Source organism: Vollenhovia emeryi, unplaced genomic scaffold (genome assembly GCF_000949405.1).
Source record: "Vollenhovia emeryi isolate VEMERY1.0 unplaced genomic scaffold, V.emery_V1.0 DF939147.1, whole genome shotgun sequence".
Classification (NCBI taxonomy): domain Eukaryota; kingdom Metazoa; phylum Arthropoda; class Insecta; order Hymenoptera; family Formicidae; genus Vollenhovia; species Vollenhovia emeryi.
The window spans coordinates 179,801-200,803 of record NW_011967219.1 but is presented as its reverse complement, the minus strand read 5'-3'; the positions used below and the strand labels follow the sequence as shown (position 1 = coordinate 200,803).

The 21,003-nt window shown below is 40.5% G+C and overlaps 1 protein-coding gene across 1 annotated transcript in view; it reads right to left on the bottom strand.

Moving 5' to 3' along the window:
- Positions 1-21,003, bottom strand: part of LOC105566000 (trehalase-like) — a 26,091-nt gene that overhangs the window by 2,487 nt on the left and 2,601 nt on the right. The window contains exons 2-8 of the mRNA XM_012019657.1: positions 16,711-16,827; positions 12,038-12,339; positions 11,094-11,272; positions 10,730-10,911; positions 9,592-9,838; positions 8,960-9,200; positions 5,936-6,135 (exon numbers count right to left, since the gene is read on the bottom strand). Coding sequence (XP_011875047.1) covers positions 5,936-6,135; positions 8,960-9,200; positions 9,592-9,838; positions 10,730-10,911; positions 11,094-11,272; positions 12,038-12,339; positions 16,711-16,827 — 1,468 coding nt within the window. The remainder of the gene's footprint in view (positions 1-5,935; positions 6,136-8,959; positions 9,201-9,591; positions 9,839-10,729; positions 10,912-11,093; positions 11,273-12,037; positions 12,340-16,710; positions 16,828-21,003) is intronic.

Genomic DNA, 21,003 nt, shown 5'->3' with positions numbered 1-21,003 from the left:
CTAATAAAAAATAATAGTGAGCAACACACATACTACATGTACTGTATGTATGTGTTGCTCACTATTACTTTTTATTAGACTTACAAACTTAGTTTCAGTGATGTCATATTGTTCTTTAATTTAGCCGGAATAGCAAGCTGCTTTCGATCATCTGTACACGTGCCATTTAATTTGTGTATTACACAAATCTTTCCACGAAACAGACAGTTTTAAGTGCAAAAGGTGCGAAAGTGCAGAATCACTCCAGCATCCCCTTAAGCGGTAAATAATCTTTTTTTTGCATGTTACTTTATATATACGGTTTCAATTTTACGGAATCAGAAAATGTAACATTTATTTAAATTATTGTGCATTAGTGAGCCCAAATTCTTATCTTTCTTGGTTGATTTGTGGAGGGCACATTTACGCTTATCCGTACGAGCGATGATAAAGTATGACAATTTACTTTTATTATTATTGTTTTCGTGCAAATGCGTGAAAGAAATATTTTTACAGCGTAGAAAACCTCTTCTCTTATACGTATTCATTTTTTTGTACTGACAGGCTTCGTTTACGCGATTCTCAACCGCGTAGAAAAATCACTGGAATGAATACTCCGCGTAAATCGAGAGACAAGTATATTTATTTTCATCAATTTCGTCATATATAGCGTGATAAATCATCGCGCCGAAGCCTCGCACGGTTGACGTTGTTATAACAATTTCCGATATGAAAGCGATGCGATATAAATCGAATGGGCAGAGAGTAGAATGCTCTTCGTTATTTCCCCGGTTCTCTCGTATGACTGGATGCGGGACACCGAACGAGACAATAAAAGGATCTCCTGTGTACGACTCCTCTCTTTGTCTGCGACAATGCGACATTTAAAATTGTTACTGACCTTATCGCGCGCCTTACAACGCCGGGAAACGGCTTCCATATGGCTCGCTACTTATTTTGAGAAGAGCGATTCATGAAATTAATATCACGGAAAAAAATTGCACTTTATATGACGTTATTTAAATGAAAAGGAATACGCCAGAATAATAAAAAGTCGCTGCTTATAGAAAAACGACGTTGTAAATCAACACGGAAACGTTACATCATATTATCTTAGTGAAGAGAAATATGTAAGAGTATTGAAAAAAATATATACAGAACGTTTATGTTTCCATTGAATTATTGCGCGAACGTTGCTGCCGCCTGACTTTAATTATGCGTCGGTGATTATTTGTTATTTGGAAAAATAACATTTATAGAAAAGCGGAGCTCAGGTTTTCCTCTCGTTGAAGCTAACGTCGACGTTACGCGCACTAATTAAGCACTTCTCTTTTTAAGTACTGGATGATAAATGAAGAATAACGTTGCGTGCTAAACACCGACGCATGCATATTGATGCAAAGTCATGTTTACTGCGTTAAAGAAATGCCGTCGCATTAGCATATATGTGCGCCCGCAACTGACTGTCGCATTAGGCGATCGTTATATTCCACAGGCTTCGCTATCTGCCGCGCAAATCGAAATCATTCTCTCACAATGTACATCAATTATTTTTTCACAGGAATATTAGACTAATGAAGAATAATCGCCTTCACATCGAACGCGAGCGATGCATAAGAATATTGCAGAAATGTTCTACAAGGCAGCTTTGGCTATAAAAAAAAATTGATTTCAATTTTCAAATATATACCGTCCGAGTGCCACTTGCAATTTTATTATACGTCTTGACTATAAATGCGCTTAACATAAAAAAACCGGATCATAAAACCGATACCTCGATTCGAGGACGCGCATACGTGTGTGTGTGTGTGTGCACGCGCAGGCACATTCGTCGCATCGCGAGGAACGTGTAAAAAGCTTGGCAGAAACTTAAACGCGGGAGAATGTTTGGAGCATCACAGATCCCCGGTGAATTTGACGTCGACTTCTCTTTATCGGAAAGTCGTCCGACTAATATTTCACTGCGTGGAATTTGTTGTATTTCCCACCCTCTCGAGCATTCGGTTGAAATTTTTCGGCTTCCACCGTTCAATTAAAAATCCATCCCTCGCTATCTCCGCCCCGTGGCGCGTATTTGCAATTCGTATGCATCCTGATAAAGAGGCCTGTTCCTACAGCAGACCGGAAATTAACAGGAATAAATTGTCCTCCCGGTTATTTCTGACGGGGGAAAAAAAGGGATGGATGGAAACGTGATGCTTTCTGACGTGGTCTTGATAATTAATATTCCGCGCTAGTTGCTGCAACTATTTGATTACGACGCCAGAGAGAAGGCGGGAACAGAAGACGTAATGCCTTCCTGCGGCACTTCTGAATAAGTAAGTTTCTTCGCATGCCCTCACTTGTGTTTGATAGAGCAAGTTTGAAAAGCGTGCCGCGGACTTCCTTTTCGGCTCTCCTTCATTACTAAATTGCGCGGTGGGCTCTACGCGTCTCACTTGACATCGCAATGATTTATTAATTCTCTAGATGTCACCATGATTTATTAACTCATCAGCCGGAACACGGAAAAAATGATCTGGCAACAAAATTTTCTAGGTTCACCCACAGAAAAAAACTTCCGGATCCAATGCTATTACACTTCAGTGCATCATAAAATAGGATCGAGTTAGCGTCAATCATATTTATTATAGGGAAAGAGTGTGCGGAAAACAAGATTCGTAATTGAATAGCCGATACTGCGAAGTCGCATGTGTTTTGTATTTAGTCAATTTGAATAACAGAGACAGAATTTCTATCTGAGCTAATAGCGGATGTTGGGAAGAAAGTCTTTCTGTGCCCATCAATTATAACGTTTGATACACAAGCAGTTATATTCCTTTACAAAGATTATTCTAGCTATGGTACTTCAGTCATGAAACATAAACTTTTCGGAAGGCATTACTAGTCCAAAAATGGCGATGAAGTTTTGTCGTGACGCTTAGAAATCTGCCTGCGTTAGCAAGATATTATTTTGAGCAAAGTGTAAAGGGTTCGGAAACACTCCCTCGAAAAGTGCCTTGCAACCCCAAGATGAGTCAATAAGGATATTATATATTTTTTAAGCGTTAAGCGATTACACCCATTCTAAAGCACGCGAGTCTATTTACGTGCCCGACAGGTTCAATTTATATTATACAATTGTTGTGCAAAAACAGTTACGTGCCATTTTACACTTTTCACGCAACAATGCACCGCGTGTCGGGCAGTTAGCCAATTAGTGGCAAGTTAATTAGACATAAAAAATAAATAAGCGGCGCGTCCTCTTGAAGAACTAATTATAAAGATCGAGCCCGGGGCGGATAGCAAACTGTTCTGCAAATGGAAAATGTAATTTCAATTCTCTTACGTCAACGCGTAAAATCTTGTCGCTCGGAGTGAAACCGTCGGCTCGAGGGGCCCCTTCTCATCCTCAGGACGAGGCAGGCGCAAGAAACCTTGATTGAATCGATCGAGTATGTTTGTTCAGCAAAATGGACCGGCTATTTCCTGGGAGAGCTCGTTACTGATACACCGGTATCGACACGACGTGATTTGTACAGAGTACCGAAGTGTAAATTTCACCCGCGTCACTCTCTCGTGACGCTCATAATTATCGCGGCCTCAATTACGCCATTAAAATGGTTTTACTGAATAGCCGCATTATTAATACGGCTGCCCGGGAAATATTAGTCGTCGTACCTTAAATCATGATATACGGGCACGAGGGAAAGTCAGTTCATTAATATTGACGAGAACGTCGGAAGGAATGAAGCAATTTTCTCACGTTAGAAAAAATTTATTTTACAGACTCGCATATTTCTTATTTGAGTAGCGTTATTATTCTCCTGAAAACTCGGGCAGTCGATTTACATTTTTGAGCATTATAGTAACACAACGTTGTAGCAATTTTTGAGCGAATTGTTCAACTGCTGAGTGTTTTAGCGTGAAAAATTGTTAATGTCATAATTACAACGTCGCGTTTAATAAAGCCGGTCTTTATAATTAGGTAAATTCAATAATTAAAAGAATGCAGTTAAAAGTGAAATATGACACGTGCACAGAAATGTTTATGAAATATAATTTGAAAACGGGCAATTCGCAAATACATTTGCCGCGAGCTGTTTAACTGCTGAAAGTTTCAAAAGTTGCAGTAAACGTCATAATCCTTGGCGAATTAACGTCAGGGGTTTAATAGTTTAATAAAGCCGGCCTTTGCAATTAAGTAAACCCAATAACTGAAAGAGAGTACAATAAAAAGTAAGCGTCCACTTACACGGAGGCGTTTATGAGTGAAATTGGAAAAAGTAAAATTTAAAGGTTCTTAAACGAACGCAATTTCCGAGTGGAGTATTTAACTATCGAACGCTACGGCATGAACGCTTGCGGATAAATGTCACAACTGTCCGCGATAACCGATAGTCTAATATAATCTTTGCAATTAAGTAAATTCAATAATGACGAGCAACTTCAATAGAAAAATAAATAGAGACGCCCCGACGGGCGTAATTTAAAAACAAGGAGATCTCCCTCCTTTCATTGCAATGCCTGGCTGTTACGGACACTTCCTCCTCAATATGCATGAGCGCGCCATCGACAGAGTGTTTTTCTTTTTCCGAGGGACCGGTAATGTATAAAATACTTTCTCGCAGCCGTGTGCTCTATATCGTGTGCCCTCCTAATCGCAACCGTTCCCGCACGCAACCGTCTTGTATTTTCCTCCCCGTAAGCGAAGGGTGGCGAAACAAAACAAGACGGATTAGAATGAGCCACTCGCACGCGCGCATACACACACACATGCGCGCGCGCGCGCGCGCACACACACGCACACATCGGATGATATTTCCCCGTGGCTTTTCATCCCTCTCCTCGTTGCCGTCCGCGTCCCAGTAGGGCAGCAAGGTACGCGGAGCGACAAAGGAAACGAGCGAGGTCACCCTCGCTCACGTTAGACGCGTCCGAGAGCCACCGCCTCTCGCTTCATATCGAAATTCGAGACTCTCCTTCGAAACACATCCCTCATCATGTTTCCGTATCAGAAAGATACACGAGAAGACGCTGCGGACAAAAGTGTTCGCGCCGTATTAAATAGCGGGCTCCGTCACTATCCATATTAAATGCTATCAGCACCGTGTGCCGTTTTTAGCCTCGTTATTAACCGCGAGTGTATCGGCATTTGGCCACTGATATCCAACGAGAAACTTATTAGCGCGAAATGAATTTCGGATAAATAAAAGAGGGGAATTTTATATTGCGAGAGAGGAATGTAAAATTAAAACAGTGTTAAAACAATGTTGGTTTATTAAATATTGAATATTGTCTGCATTGGTATTTTTAAGCATCCGTATTAGCCACGCATATATTCTATATTTGAACGCCGATATACGATAGAAATGCATTGGCACGAAATGAATTTCGAATAAATAAAAGGGGGAGGGATTTTATATTACGAGAGAGAAATGCGGAATATTAACTTCGAAACAATGTTGTTTAAAATAAATTAGTATGGCTCGTACGTGTTAAACACAAATTTCAAAGAATTTAAAGGACTCAGAGCCGTGACAGGGTGGTAGCGTCTAAATATTCTATTCTAAATTTATTGCGATGTTGTTAAGTTAATTGAAACGTACAAAAAAAATATTGTGGTCGCAACAGATGATAGATGTGAAAAGATTGTGAAAGATGAAACCTATAGATACAATAGTTATGCACATTCGCAACAATCCTAATAAAAAGTGCTCCTTTTTTTCATAGGACAGAAATCCATTATACCTTATCGTCGCGAGAGACACTTTCTTTGACCAGATCGAACTACGTGTCGATAAAATCTACCGTTCCGCTGGGTGATTGAATAGTTCGGACGCGTGTAGTCGTGTAGGACATCAGTCGCGACTTGTCGGCAAGAAATGTCCTCCCTTAATCTTTCAGCCCGCCGGTACCTAACGGAGATCTCGTGCGCGCGAGTGGGTCGGTCTTAACGCGAGAAAAACGGGCTTACCTTCTCGAACATCGTGCCGTACTCGTCGTAACCGAGGAAATTCGATCTGAGCCACCTATCAGCCAGTGTCTCGGCCAGGTCGACCGCTTCTTTCACTTTGGTTTGATAGAGACCCAGAATGAGGAAGGACTGCAACGGTGGCCACGCGTTCGGGAAGTCCCATTGTTCGCCGGTATAGTTCAGGGAAGTTGGCGTGCCACCTGCGACGAGACAAGCGTATCGTTTTCTTACGATAGTGCTTCAAACGCGGTAAGACTGTTTGCCCCCTGATTCGAGACAATCGGATCCGGGAGATCGGAATCGATAAGCGAGGTCGCTCAGCGTGAAAGTGCGTCTTAACCCGTTCGCATCCCGCGACACGACGATTCGATTTCCGACTTTGTTTCTCAACCAGAAGGATTCTTCTGGTTGAAATTTCTGACAATCCCCTGAAGAAAAATAACCGATTAGCAGCATTTAGTAACTGATGACGTTGAATCAGTAACTTGTGGCGTTTTATCAGTGACTGATTACGAGAGACAACTTTTAACTTTTGCCTGTTATTACAAGACTTGTATCATAAGTTTACAATTAGTCAAGTTTCAATATTAGTCGAAAAACCACTGTTTTTGTAAAAAAAACGCTGTTTTTCTTTTGTCAAAAAACTGCTCGGTTAGCGAATCACTGCGAATGGCGAATCGATGAATTTTTCCTCCACACTGTTCATGAATGTACGAATCACAAATCACGCATAGTGCGGCGCTAATTTAATAATTATTTGATCGCAATCGATAATATGATACACCCAGAAATATCTAAGTAAACGTCTTTCTTGAATTATTCATATTTTGCAATCTCCCACAGCCTCGGTGCTACGTCTATTATATAAGCAATTGCGTAATTTTAGTCAATTAAAGTGAATTGTGGAGATAGAGAGAGAGAGGGGGGGGGGGAAAGAGAGAAAAGAGGGTAATTTAACTTAACTGCATTAATAATGAAGTATGTAAAAGTTAACCCGGATGTAATCTGAAATTCAAGCGCGTTCCCCAACAAATCACGATCACGAGCGACGAATTGGAACACTGTCATTCACAGTGTTCCAATTTACCGGAACTTCTTTTATCTGCGATCTTTTGGCAGGTCCTTTAATCGGTCCCGCTCTAATAAAAATTTGATTGGACCGCGCACCGACATTTTTGCTCGATCCCAATTATTCGCTACTGATCGACGCTTCGTAAAATATCTGTCATTAATCTCTCCCGTTGGACGTGACGAGAATTGAATCCCTCGGTTAAAGCAGCTTCCGAACGAAACATCCTTTGCCGCCAAGTTTTTAAACTCGCGCCCGTCTCGACAACAGCTGTCCTATTATTTTGCGAGAAAACAAAATTCTATTGGCTCGGGGCGGTATTGTAAAAAGCCTTTCGCCTCGTTTCTCCGGCGCGAAGTTTAAGGGTCGGTTACGCGCGTGCCTTCCGGAGCCAAATATCACGCTAAAATAATTCGCGATATTTTCTAAGTCAATATCGGGCGCGCAGCGAGGTGGCCGCGCGGAAAAGGGGAGCAATACTACGACACTTGCGCGCGCGGGGGATTCATTTCGCTAGGATTTTCCGCGAGTCAGTGTCGATAGCAGCCGCTATTCGATTGAGAGACATTTTCTACGCGACCGTCCAATTTTCCCGCGCGCGGATCGCGCGCGATGCGAACGATCCGGCCATTGATAAATCATGATATTTCTCAGCCCCGTCTGGCATCCGGAAATCTCGTTCGCTTCCCCCGTACGTGCGTCTTCCTGCGTTATGCCGGTTATTGCGAATATAATGACGCTTTTCACTCGATCCGGCGCCTGTTCTCTCGAGCGCGCTTTATACGTATATACGTTTTCGCAAAGAAGATTATTCGTAAATAACGAGCCGCTATAAATAACGAGGCCGTACTTCTGCGAGAGCAGGCATTCGTCTCCCTTGACTTCACGTGCAGAAAGTAATAGAGCACAATGCGGCCGCTAAATTCCGCCCGTGGCTGAAATAAAGCGCGAGATGACTAATTTAGCCCGCCCGTAGCTAATTGCGCGCGGATAACAATGATAACAGCATATCTCGCGATAATAGTCGGCAACTGATTTAATATATTCGGCGCTTTGTATCGTACTAGCGAGCAGAAGTAATTACCATCGCCGTTTACCAAATCCCAATTGAATTGCAACTCTCGCATAATAAACGTTAACTCGCTGCCGGATAATTCGGCTTGATTATTTTTGACAACGCTGTTGTCGAAACGGTGCTGCGATTTGCCAGGAAATTTCTAACATTGTTAAGATACTCTTGACCGCATTCCGTATATTATACGCGGAATATCTGAATGCAATGTAGCGGTTTGATGCGCATCGACGGCGTTACGTGCAGTCGTTTCTCTACGAGAGCGGATAATAGGCAAAATCATTGTTTGCTCGATCCGGAATAATTCTCGACGGAGTGATCGACTTTGGCAAGTTCGGAAAAAGAAAATGGAAGATAAACGTCCGGGCGGGAGCGGAAAGGCGGAAGTTGGATTAACTCGTATACTCCATCCCAGCTGCGTTCGCACAGCGAGCGCGTATCGATCGGACATTCTTTCAACCGCGCGTTATCTTCATCTATTTTTGTTACTTTCGGCGCGTTTTATTTATCCCATTTCGACTTGCTTTGAGGGCGAAAAGCGGACGCAAGTAATGGAACGTGTGACGGGGCGGGATTTTCAGGTAATCTCGAAGAGGAAATTTCAGATTTGCGTCTATCGGATTGCGAGCGATAATAAAATAGCGAGCGGCTGGTGCAGAGAGAGGAAAAATATTTTGTCAAAGTGAAAGGCATCCCAAAAAGTCCTCGGCCCGAAAAGTCAGCGATTGCAAATAAACACGTCCTAAAAAATTCAATCGACGGCCGTACAAAAAAGCGGTCACGCGTTTTTTTAGGCTTTTCGCGTTGAAAAAAAAAAGAGAGAGAGAGAGCGGGAGAAGAGAGAAATATTTTGTCATCGACACGGATCACCGTTTAAACTCACCAACGTACGAGTCGATCTTGTTTTCCTTGAGATAAGTAATGGCGCGCCGCGCATAGGCTTTCTTCTTGCTCCGATCGTAGCTCATTGTGTACAGAGGCGACAGATTCGAAGGGTAGAACGTATTCCTGGACCGGTTATCTCTCGTGTCGTAATCCAGCCAGGTCCCCACGTCCTCGTTCCACAGCACGTTGTCGATGGCAGCTTGATAGTCCGAGGCAATTTTAGCGTAACGCCAGACTTTCTGGAACGAGAGAGACAGAGATAAATAGCAACAAGGGACACCGCGATGTAACGCAATCAATAACGAGCGATTGCCGGCAAAATGATAGACGGTATTGTGCCAATTATCTGACCGAATCGAAGCAATTTCTTTCGGGTTCCGGGCAAGCGGTAGACCTGCACGCACTGGTCTCTCCGCGCATTACCGAGGGCTCCGCTCGCAGTGCCTGCGTAATACATAAATGAAGATTGGGAGTAGCGTACCGTGGCCCGATTTCCCAAGTAACATTAGCGTATCGCCCTTTAACGTGATGCGACGATAAATACAGCATTATTCAGGGATGCGCGCGGGTTGGTCCGTGCTGCGCGCGGACTGTTTGAGGAGCGGCAGGGCGGTTTAGCGAAAGGCTTACCTTCAGGTTACCCAGGCTACCGTGGAAGCGGGCGAGCAGCCGGGCGTTCCGCTGCAATATCGCGTTCAAATCGACGGGAACGATGTCGCTCGTGGAGACGTTGACGAGGCTGAGATTGGCGTTCTCGTTCGTTCCTATGCACCATCTGTAGGAGAAGTCCCAGCCGCTCTCCGCCGCGGCTTTCAAGCCGTTGTAAAGCATCCCCCGCTTCTCCTCCGGCACGTCCTGCACCAGCCGGTAATCCTCCCTGTGAGAACACGCACACGTTTCGTTCTTACGTGCCGGTCCTTTATATAATTAACGCGATGATGGAAGACCTTCCCGCTGGTGATCGATGCAACTGTCGAAACGGATGTGCGGGGGGGGGGGAAAAAACGATGGGCCGACTCGTTACGTGCCTGCTCTCAATTAAGAATCAAGAGACGCGACTAATGGACGCGAGCCGTTAAACTGTTGTTTCTTTCATACCGCGAAATTCGGACGAAGAGATCGCCAGCTCTTCTCCGAGATATGTAAATAATTGAATTGCAAGTTTTAATATCTTAAATATATGTCGATGTATATACACGTCTTCAAGTTACTATTGTTTCCTTCTGCACCCAGAAAAAAAGATTCAAGTTGAATGAGATACGTTGAAACCACGTTTCGTTGAATCTGCAAAATTTTTATTTATTTCTACTGAAACATTTGCTAGATTTGAAGAGATAGATATGAATTCCCTCAGACATTCCAGTCTGTATCAAATAAAAGTTTGGTTAAGGTAAAGAATTCGTTTCTTTGAGATTAAATAAAAGTCTACTCAGGTCAGAGTTGAAAGAAAAGTTGTTTGATACCAAAGAAACTTTTTTTTTCTGGGTGTACCGCGAAATTCGAGCGAAGATCACCAACTCTTCGCGGATATATAAATAATAGAATTGCAACTTTGAATATCTTAATATATGCCGTCGATGTATATATGTGTCTTCAAATTCGAACAATTCGCCTCAGACGTATTCTGCGATGCAGAAGAATTCCAACTAGTTATAACAGTTTAGTTCTACAGCAGTTTGCTCAAAATTTTCGGTTTCCGAACGTTTTGACGGTTATATCGTTCACTGAGAAAACTTCCCTTGGTATCTTCCACCGAAAGAAAACTTACTTGTAACTTTCCGGTCGAGGCCCGCGGCTGTTTACCACGTAATGTGCCATCTTGTACGTCTTACCGTTCTTCGTTACATCCACCGTCTTTTCATTATGCCAATATTCAAATTCCTTTTCGAGGAGTGCGATGTTGGCTTCCAGAAATTTGTAATCGCGCGTGTACTCGATGTACTTCGCGACCTGAAAGACATTTCCGTCGTTGAAGGAAAACCGACTTGCGAGTTCCTCGAGAAATAATTCGAAGAAAGGAAGATCGTTCGCGGGAGATACCATTGGCTTCTCTGCGCGCGTCTCTGCACGAGATACAAGACGTCTCGAGAGAAGAGCAAGAAGCAAGGACGTTGTTCGTCGGGAATACGTACCATCGGTATTAACAAGGGCGGTTGACTCCTCGATAAGTAATAAACCCTACCGCCGTTCGGCACGAAGCCGTATCTGTCCACCATCGAGAGGAAATTCTCGATCATCCCTTTAACGGTGACGTGCATCTCGCACAACAGGAGTCCCTCGACTATCCAGTAGCTGTCCCAATAGTAAAACTCTGTGGCAAAAATCAGTCTCTATTTTACGAACGGCTTTCCCCGCCCTTTTTTTTCTTGCGCAACGTTGAATTCCGCTCTTAGCTTATTGCGTATTATCCCGAAGCAACACGCATAATATCTGGGATGGAAAAACAAAGTTCGGAGACCGGCAATTGATACTGCAAAGAGGAAATAAATTCTCCTCTTAATTTAAAATTACAATGAGTCTCTCGCTGAGAAATGGGTCGGTCAAAAGCGAAGGCGTTTTTCCCCGCGACGATTCCTCGAGTGAGCTTCTCGCAAAGGGAAGGTCTATACAGTATTCGCGTACGACTAATATCATATTAAAATTATTATCGCTTCTTAACTCTCAGCGGCGTAAACACATAAAAGTACGCGAACGACTTCTCCCGCTTACTAACAAAGCAAGCACATAAAAATAGGTGAGCACAGTCGCAAAAATGTCAACACCACCGCCATCAAGAAGTTTCTGCAGGCGCGATTCTTCCAGCAGCTCGCCAAGTATGTACAAAATTTTTATGTATGCAATCCAAAGTAGAAGCTACAAACTCGCGAATATAAAAGAGCAAAGCCAAATGCTTTTAAGACCCATTGCGTAAAATCCTTTTTATGCATAAGAATGTTTTTAAAAGTATGCAAGAGGGGCAGGATTGGCTAAATATTTATTTCGCTCAACCAGACTGAAACTTCTTGCGGAGGGAATAGTCGGACGGGGTCGCCGACGCTAAAAGATTAGGAAATAAATTTCGCATGTAAACAATCACCTTTAAATCGTCCGCCGGGAATGACGAAGGGATTCTTCACGTAAATCAAGCTGTGCCGCTGCGGATGGACCAACAAGTCGCCATTTATCTTCCTCGCCAAAGTTTTCCAAATGTAGTTCAAACGTTTCGCCCAATCGCGGTACTGGGAATCGCGGATGGATTTAAGGATGGCGGGATCCTCCTTCCAGTCGGGCAACGTTGAATTATCCAGCTCGTCCTGCATGGCAAAGTTCTCCGCGACGAACGCAGCTACCTCGGAGCGATTAGGAGAGTTGCCGGTGGCCTTCATCAAAGTATCGAAGCTAACACAAACCGAATCAAATTAGCTCCGATAGCACTGTTCCGGCGAACCCACCGTACGCTCGCTCGCTCTCTCTCTCTCTCTCCCTCTCTCTCTCTTTCTCCAGATCCACGGGTGGTTTCAACAGTTTTATGCAATCAAATAAAATCCTTTCGCGTAAAACTCACTATGGACGATTTATAATTCATGTCAGATCTATAATTCATGACAATTCCATTTATAATAATTTTATACGCCGCGTATTTTGCGTCGCGCACATATTTCAACATACCTACGTCGTATACATCGCGCCCGGAGTCTTTAAATATTTTTCAAACGTTTTTATCGGTACGCATAAAATTATACACGAAACTTTGCATCTAATTTTCGGAATTGTTACAAGAGTTTCGGCGCACGTATTGTGAAAGGCAAAAACAAATGAGATATTAGCGAGCTTATTATCCCGCGTATATGAAACAGCTGTTGAATATGTACATTTGTTATTTTATTTTCTATAAATTTTGTGTGGAAACGATATTTATCGCGTATCTCTTTAATGCGCGTTATCTCGCGGCGGAAAATTTACGACGATAACGATTCGCGATACCGCCGATACCTGTTAATTTAGCGTTTCGTTCTTATTGGGCCTGATATTTATAAGCAATGCGAGGTACGCGAACCTACATTGTTGCTCTGTTTACTTCTTTGACAAACATTTGCTCAGCTTTTATATGAAAATGGTGTAACACCTTCCCGGCTTTATTCTCGCGTCACGAAGCGAGTGTACAATGTGCGAAATATTATGAGATTACGGGATTATGTAACACGTCTGCAGAGACAGACGTGAATCCGGTAATCCTAAACGGTACACTCGTAATCCGAGTACTCTCAACTCGTTATCCCCGTTGTCTTCGTTATCGCAATCAGGAGGAAGCCACGAGGTTCGATCCAAGAGCGCAGAGCCCTGCGCGACGGAGAAGAATCCCTTACGGCGAGTCGAGGGCGGACGTAACCGCGGTGTCGTAAAACGAAAGCTATAAATATCTCTACACAGGAAGCGATTTAACGCGGGGCTCACGTTCAAGGGTCGGTCGACAGATTTACTCGCGACAGGAGTCCATTTAAAGAATCTAGATAACGATCGCGCGATTTCTGTCGATTACGCGTATGTTAAGCCTCGTCTACATAGAAGTCGTAAAGTCGTAGTCGTAAGAATAGTCGGCTGTGATTGGTTAATTCTTATGTGTCTGACTGAATTGACCGATTACAGTCGATTATTCTTACGACTGCGACTCTGCGACTCTCATTGTAGACCCCGCATAACACACGCGCGAAATCTGAAATCGTTCACAAAGCGCGGCATGTTACAACAGCGTGTTTTAGCGGGTAAACAGCGAGGGTAAACAGGGAAATTTTGTATAGAACTGTTTCAGACATCATTTCATCGCAATTTCTGTGTAAACGGCGCGAGTTAATTGGCAAATTTAATTGGTAATTAATTCATCCGGCAAAATTGCTCGTGGCGAAATTTCGAACCGTACAATTTGTCGCCCTTAATCCGTAAATGGCGAAAGATTAATAGTTTTATTTACATATGTCAACAAAACACCCATACAGCACACAAGTATAGAATCAACATTTCAGAAACGTTCCATTACAACATTGCAATATTGCATCAATGTTACGAAATTTAGATTCAACGTTGGAAAGATATTGCAAAAACGTCTAATGTCCGCTGAATTGTAATGTCTTGTAAACGTTACAATTCAAAATTCCGAAAACGTTGTGAAATTATATAGAATTGACATTGGTCGCGTTTAGCAGAATATTTTTTACAACTGTTGGAAGAGCTGGAATTGGATTATTCCTCTATAAACTCTAAAACAATAATTCAATCTTAGCTCAGAAAATTTCTGGCAGTTGCAAAAATATTGTATATATTTCATAATTATACCTTTTTAAGTATCTATTTGAGTATCAAAAAATAATAATTTGTTCGAGATTGTTTTAACGTTGCAGCAATATAAAGAATCAATGTACAAATATTACACAGTAAAAAATCGTGTGTTGAAATGTTAAAATTTTCTTGTGTTACCAAGACTTGATTATTATTTCAATGTAAAAGTAACATAAAACAGATATGTTATTATATTCGTAACATTTTTACGTGTTATATTTATGTTGACATACTAACTTGACACTTTATGTACGTCATTAAAAAATTGAATACCATTTTGAGTTTTTGTAACACAATTATTTTACAAAATCAACCGAAACATGTAATATCGACTTTCTTAAAAATTATTTCAACTATTTTAATTTGTAACTATTCGTGCAGCTTACTTATCCTGTCTGTTTTTATTACACTTCATTTATGGTTAATAGAATATAAATTTGAAATATAGTGTTAATTACAGTAATTAACATTTATTATTTGTCAAAAAGTAACGCATGCCGTAAATGTTATTTTAACTTACAGTGTAGAGTGGACTTTTTGGGACATGTGAGAAATGTTAACATTAACATTTAATTTTTTCCTGCGTAACCTAGATTCAACGTAGAAAAGATATTTATACTTCAACATTCAACATTGCAACGTTTCAGCAACATCATTTTAACTTTCGGTGCTGTATGGGATATTACCGATATTGTTTTCAGTTAAATTGTTGAGCAAGTTAATCGGGATTCACCCTCATCGAAGTCCCCCCGCGGTCAACGGTTAAATTCGAAAAGGATCCTTACGACGCGACGATATTCGTGCCGTTCGATTTAATCCCCAAAAGTTTCGCTGATACGCATCGCCATCGCGTGTATACGAGTTTGCTTTTAGGAAGTAAAGCTACGCGTATTTGCTCTCAGCTGCCGTTGACGCAATTAAGATCCCCTTCATGCGGGGCGACCGCGAAATTTGATTATTCCCCGCGCGAGGTGGACCTAAAGCGACACCCTCGTGCGCTTCCAATCCAAATGACATGTTTATGAAGATCGAACGTCAAGTGTGCACGAAATTATAGACCTCGGATACACGTAACTATGCAAGTGTGCTTCCGCATTTCCAAACGAGGCTTTATTGCTACGCTGTACCACGTATGAATCACTTTACGATCCTGACGATAAAATCTTGTGTTTTGTTCAGAGAGAGAGAAAGAGAGAGAGAGAGAGAGAGAGAGAAAAGCTTTTTAATAAAACAAAAAGTATAAGAAGTGACAATTTTTATCAATTGAAATTAAATTAATTATTTTCTATAATTATGGAAAAATTAATATACGCGTGTTACTCTTGACGTTCCAAGTATTACACTCTCCAAGTATCAGCTTTTTATGAATAAATTAATTTAGGAATAAACCAAGGGTGGAGGACAGATAAGGGAGAATTATTTTAAAATTTATTTATATACCGTAGAATCAACTCTTTTCTGTTTGTCGAGATATTAAAATGCTTCGTCGTCAGGAGGTTTACTTTCCGTTTCGTTAAAAATAATAACGACGTTTAAACAATACCAGAATCGTGAAGTAAGATATTTGGTATATGTAAAGCTTTCGCGAGAGAGGTGACACTTAGAAATTCATAAAACAGCATTCATTCGCATATAAAATATATGGAATGTGTCTGCACGTGTAAAGTTTATTAGAGATCGCTGCGTATTTCGCGAAAGAGATCTATTTCAAGGAGATAATAATATTATTAATATTCACGTGAAGTTCTACATTTAAAACTATTTTTACATTTATTTTACATTGATTTCTACTTTCCTTTTAGAGCCTTACTTTTCACGACACATGGAAAGTAACGTATATTTATTGCAATTTGTTATATCAAAGGGAAGTTAAGAATATTAGGGAGAAATTAGCAAAAACTTTTTTCATAAACTCTGAACTACGTGTAGATAATTAAAATTTAAGTAATGACCTTGATGAAATACACGTGGTAAGCAATTATTAAATTCTTTCCTCGTAAGATTTTTCTGATTCTATTACATTAAAATTTGTAAAGAGTTATATAACTACACATTTTATTAATTTGTTTGAAAATTGATCTTTCCCGTCTTTGTCATCTTTTTCAGTAATTTTATAAAAGCTAGGATCTCTCTTATACGTATACAGAAAATTGGTACTTGGGGAGAGAGAGAGAGGGAAAGAGATTATTCATCTTAGTTCTATTACTTCGACTTACTTTAAGTACCTTGTCAAGTGGCGCGAGATATTTTGAAAGCTCAGAACGAAAGCTTATTTCGTACAGCCATACAAAAGCCGCAAAGGAGATAGACCGAGTGCATTGAGAGACGTGACACAGAAAGATAGAAATAATCATTTCTTATCATTAAAAAGAGAAAGATATTAAATTTGTTATACATCTCGATCGTTTCGCCTGCGTATGACAGATGTCAACTCACTTTTCGATGGTCACGCTTGGATCGTGTAGCTGGTACAGGTCCACGAAGGTTTTGCTGTCGTTAAAAATTCCAGAGAGCTGCACCGTATGCAACAGCGGTCCCTCGCAGTAAACTTTGCTGAAAAATCAACACAAAAACGGGACGTGTAACGAAAATTATAATTAACAAACAACGTCTATTAGATAAAAATGGTTAATTCAATGTTTGTTTGTGCGCCACGATGTTTGCAGGACGTGATGCAGTGCGTTCGACAGGTGGATAACGTTAAATTAACGGATTTTGTCAAAGTGCATTTGATGCAATTGTGTCAACGTAATTGCGGCAAATCAAAACGGGGGTCGTTGTTATTGGGAGGAAAAAATGCACAAGACGAATCCCGGTGGCGGATTTAACATAAAATAATTATTACGTTGTACACACACAGTTGACAAATTTATTTCGCGGCATGAATAATTATGAAATAACTTAACGTCGAGGAACAAAGACCTTTGATTAATTAAGTTCAAAAGAGTGAATAAATAATAAAAGTTCGCCCTTCAAAAGTGCCGTGCGCACGATACGGGGTCTCGCTCGTATTATATGGTTCGTTGAAAATAACACTTTAATGAATTCATGCGCTCTGTATTTGCCATCCGTGCGGGTCGCATACTTAAACAAACGCATATGGTCTTTACGTTCGCAAATTAAACGCCAACTTAATTGTAGATAATTGTAGATAATTAAAGAACACAAGGCGTGGAACGTACGAATTTACGTTTTATATTGAAATTACAAGGCTTAATTTCACATTATTTAATTACCTCGATGAAATAAACGGGAGAAGGTGAGTACATTTACGTTTAGTCATTTTATTTTACGAAACGCATAATATTTTTCAAGGTAAAATTTAAACCGGATGTTATAAAAGAATAATGAAATTATTTTTCAAAAGAGTATGTCACACGCACACATACACACGCTCGCATAAATACATTTTCTATTTAATTTCAGTTTGCTATAAATAAAATAATTAGGTAAATATGAAAAAGTAAAAAATTTTTCTCGACATATTGTTTGAAGAATTAATCCGGTAATATTGAAAATGATAAATTTTTGAAAGGATATTAACCAAACCAGTTTTCGCCGAGGAAGAACAGAATTAAAATTTGCGTTGTAATACAATTTTTAGTTAAAAAGTTACCCGATAGATCTGGGGTGTTCTCTCTTACTGTTCCGTACGAAACTTTTCCAATCAGCTGTTTTATCTTAAGATATACCGAATGTCGATATTTTCCAACGATGACCAAGGGCCTGTCCCAACAATTTCAAGCGAGACGACAACTTTAAGTGAAACTTGGACGAGACTGTTATTTTTCCGCGACAGCCACGTCGACGGTGATGTCGACGGGGCGCAAACCTCCGCTTCCTGAAAACGACGGTCCATGAAACGAGGTAAAAAAAAATCACGCGTTTTGAAAGCGCAGTGAAAAGTTACTCGCAGCTTCATTGCGTGGCTCATTGTTTTCCGGCTGATGCGAAACCATCGAGACACAATGAGCGCTACGTCTTTGTAACAAGAAGCGGCATCGATGTGCGACAAGAGATTGCACCTCATTTTTCACCCCGAGCTTTTCTCATCAAGCGTTCTTCAGATCAGAAAACCAAAGCTACGAGAAATCGGAGAATAATAGATTTTTATTCATATTTGATATATGAGAAATTAATTTTCAATGCGGAATGAAGATTTTTTTCTACAAAAGGATCGGATGCTATCACGACAAAACAGAAAAACACAAACTTAGATTTCGAAATGTTCTTTAAAAGCTAAAAGGATGAAGACCTAGGAATTTAAGAAATTACAAAAATTTATTAAACTAAATTTAAATAAACACATATATAATATTTAGACTTATTATATTTATACGTACGTGTATTTGATGTAGATCTTGTATCGAAGGACTCTGACATTGTGACATAAATTTTACTTTTAGTCTCCCCAAAGAGATAAATTTAATAGAGAAAATCAATTACCTTGTAAGCCGCTCAATCGGATTTTCTTCAAAAGATAGTGGTTGAGTGCCATAGAATAAAGTCGGAAATGTTTCAAAATGTCGGTAACGATTTTAAATAGAGACTTTATTATTCGGCGACGGTTAACATTCTGAACATTTGTTGAAGTAAAGTTTTGTTTGTAAATTACGGATTTTCAATTTCACTATTCAAGATTTTCAAATGTAATTTCTCGAGAAATTCACCTAAATTAAAAAAAAACAAGACTCAAAATTCGTAAACTGAATTAAAAGATCTTAAAAAATAATGTTTTGCTTCATATTTTAAATAGACACCCGTAGCGCTTAAAGCTACTAAGATTTTTAGAAAAGCAGCTACTCTAAAGAAGGGAAAGAACACGGTTCAGCTTATTGCAATTATGCATTTCCCTTAAAAACAAAATTGATGTGTCTGAATATACGTTTTTGAATATATGTATCTGTATTTCATAGAAATCGGTCGGTTATAAAAAACCGAGGTGAAAATTTCTGTTAGCCCACGCATACATTTCTAGGTATATACACACATATATACAAGGTGTCCTAGATTTTAACGATCAAACTGTGCTAGTGTGTAGTAACTTTTAATAACGCTCCTATGTTTATATAACATTATTTCTTACTTTTGCATAAAGTACACTCTGGCGCAGTGTAGCTGTTAAAATCTGGGACACATTGTGTAAAAGAAACAAAGTGTACCGACTGGACATTCCTTCGTTGTACAGTCGCGGTCAGAAAGGTTGTCCGAAGTTTTGTGATGAATTTCGGAAACGCAGTCCATCTTGCGAGAGATTATAACTTTTGCACGCGGATATGTGCAGTGACGCATTATTAGAGGGAAGGGTTATGTGAAGGTTAGTGCAAATAATGTATACGAATATCTATACAATACGAATGTTCCGAAAACTTACTGTAACGCGTCGGGCAACCTTTCTGACCGTACTCTATATCGTGAAAAGATAAACAACGCTTAATTCATCCCGTATAAATACTTTCCGGATACTTTGAGAGTGTCTCTAATTAAAAAAGTTGACTCATCTAACAATACTCCTTAATCGATTATTCACTGGTGCATTCAGCGAACGCGCTTTACTCTTAATTTATCCGCAGTAATCACCTAAACTGAACGAAAGTATAAAGTGCCCTGTTTCTTTCATCACGAAATGCCCGAGATAATTTCTGCGAAAAAGGCTGTTAATATCGCCCGCTCCTATTTCCTTTTATGTGATTCATTGTCGATAACTTAAATGATCTTATCAATACGCCTTAATCCTATCATGTGTGTGTGTGCTTAGTTTCTCAATGAATTGAACGATGACGTGTCCGTGGCTGCACATCGTAGGATTTTATCGGATTAAAGGATACGAAGAATCGAGAGTCCCTCCTCGAGGCGATATAAAGAATTGAAAGCCGTAAATCCGTAATTCTCACTTCTCGCAAACGGACCGTTACGGAAACTTCTCGAGCGTTTTCTCCGTCAAGGGATAAAACACCATTAACGGACGCTTCCGTGTGTTTTCCTCCTTGTGAATGAGCGGAGAAGAAATTTCGGTTACGTCTAGACGAAACCTCTATGAATCGGAAAATTTCGCGCCCGGTCCCGGCACTGCCGGCAGAAATCAGGCATTCCCCCTTTTACGTTGAATTTTGTTTCCCAAATGCGAAAGATTGATTTTGTCAACGTCGACCGAATTCTGTTCGTCTGATTGCGCGGATATTTTTCAGGCTTTCGTTTTATCATCGCTAAACTGCTACGTTGGCAAAAGACACGTCCGAGAATCATTGTTTTCAATATTTCTCCTATTGCGATTACTCGTGCAATTCAGGACGAAGCTGTTGAATTGTAATTACGGTTAATCGACATTCATGAAAGAAAAAAGAAAACGGGGCACCCGTAATGATAAATCATATTGTCATTAACTATCGGCGAGACATCAATAATAATCACGTGCGATACCAATAACAAACCATACGCGAGAAGTTTCACCTGTCCCGAGAAAAGTGAAACATATGACTTTCACTCGCGGTTCTAGCAATCGTTTAAATTGACGTTTAAATGATGATGCTGATGCACGTCTACCAAGTGCGAACATATGCGAACTTATCAGGTTTGCAGATAAAACGTTATCGTGGCTCGCTAATTTTCCGGAATGATTTTGTTCGACGTGTAATGATGAGGGAGAACGAGAGAGAAGGAGCGAGAGTCAAAGAGAAAGAGAGAAAGAGAGAGAGAGAGAGAGAGAGAGAGAGAGAGAGAGAGAGAGAA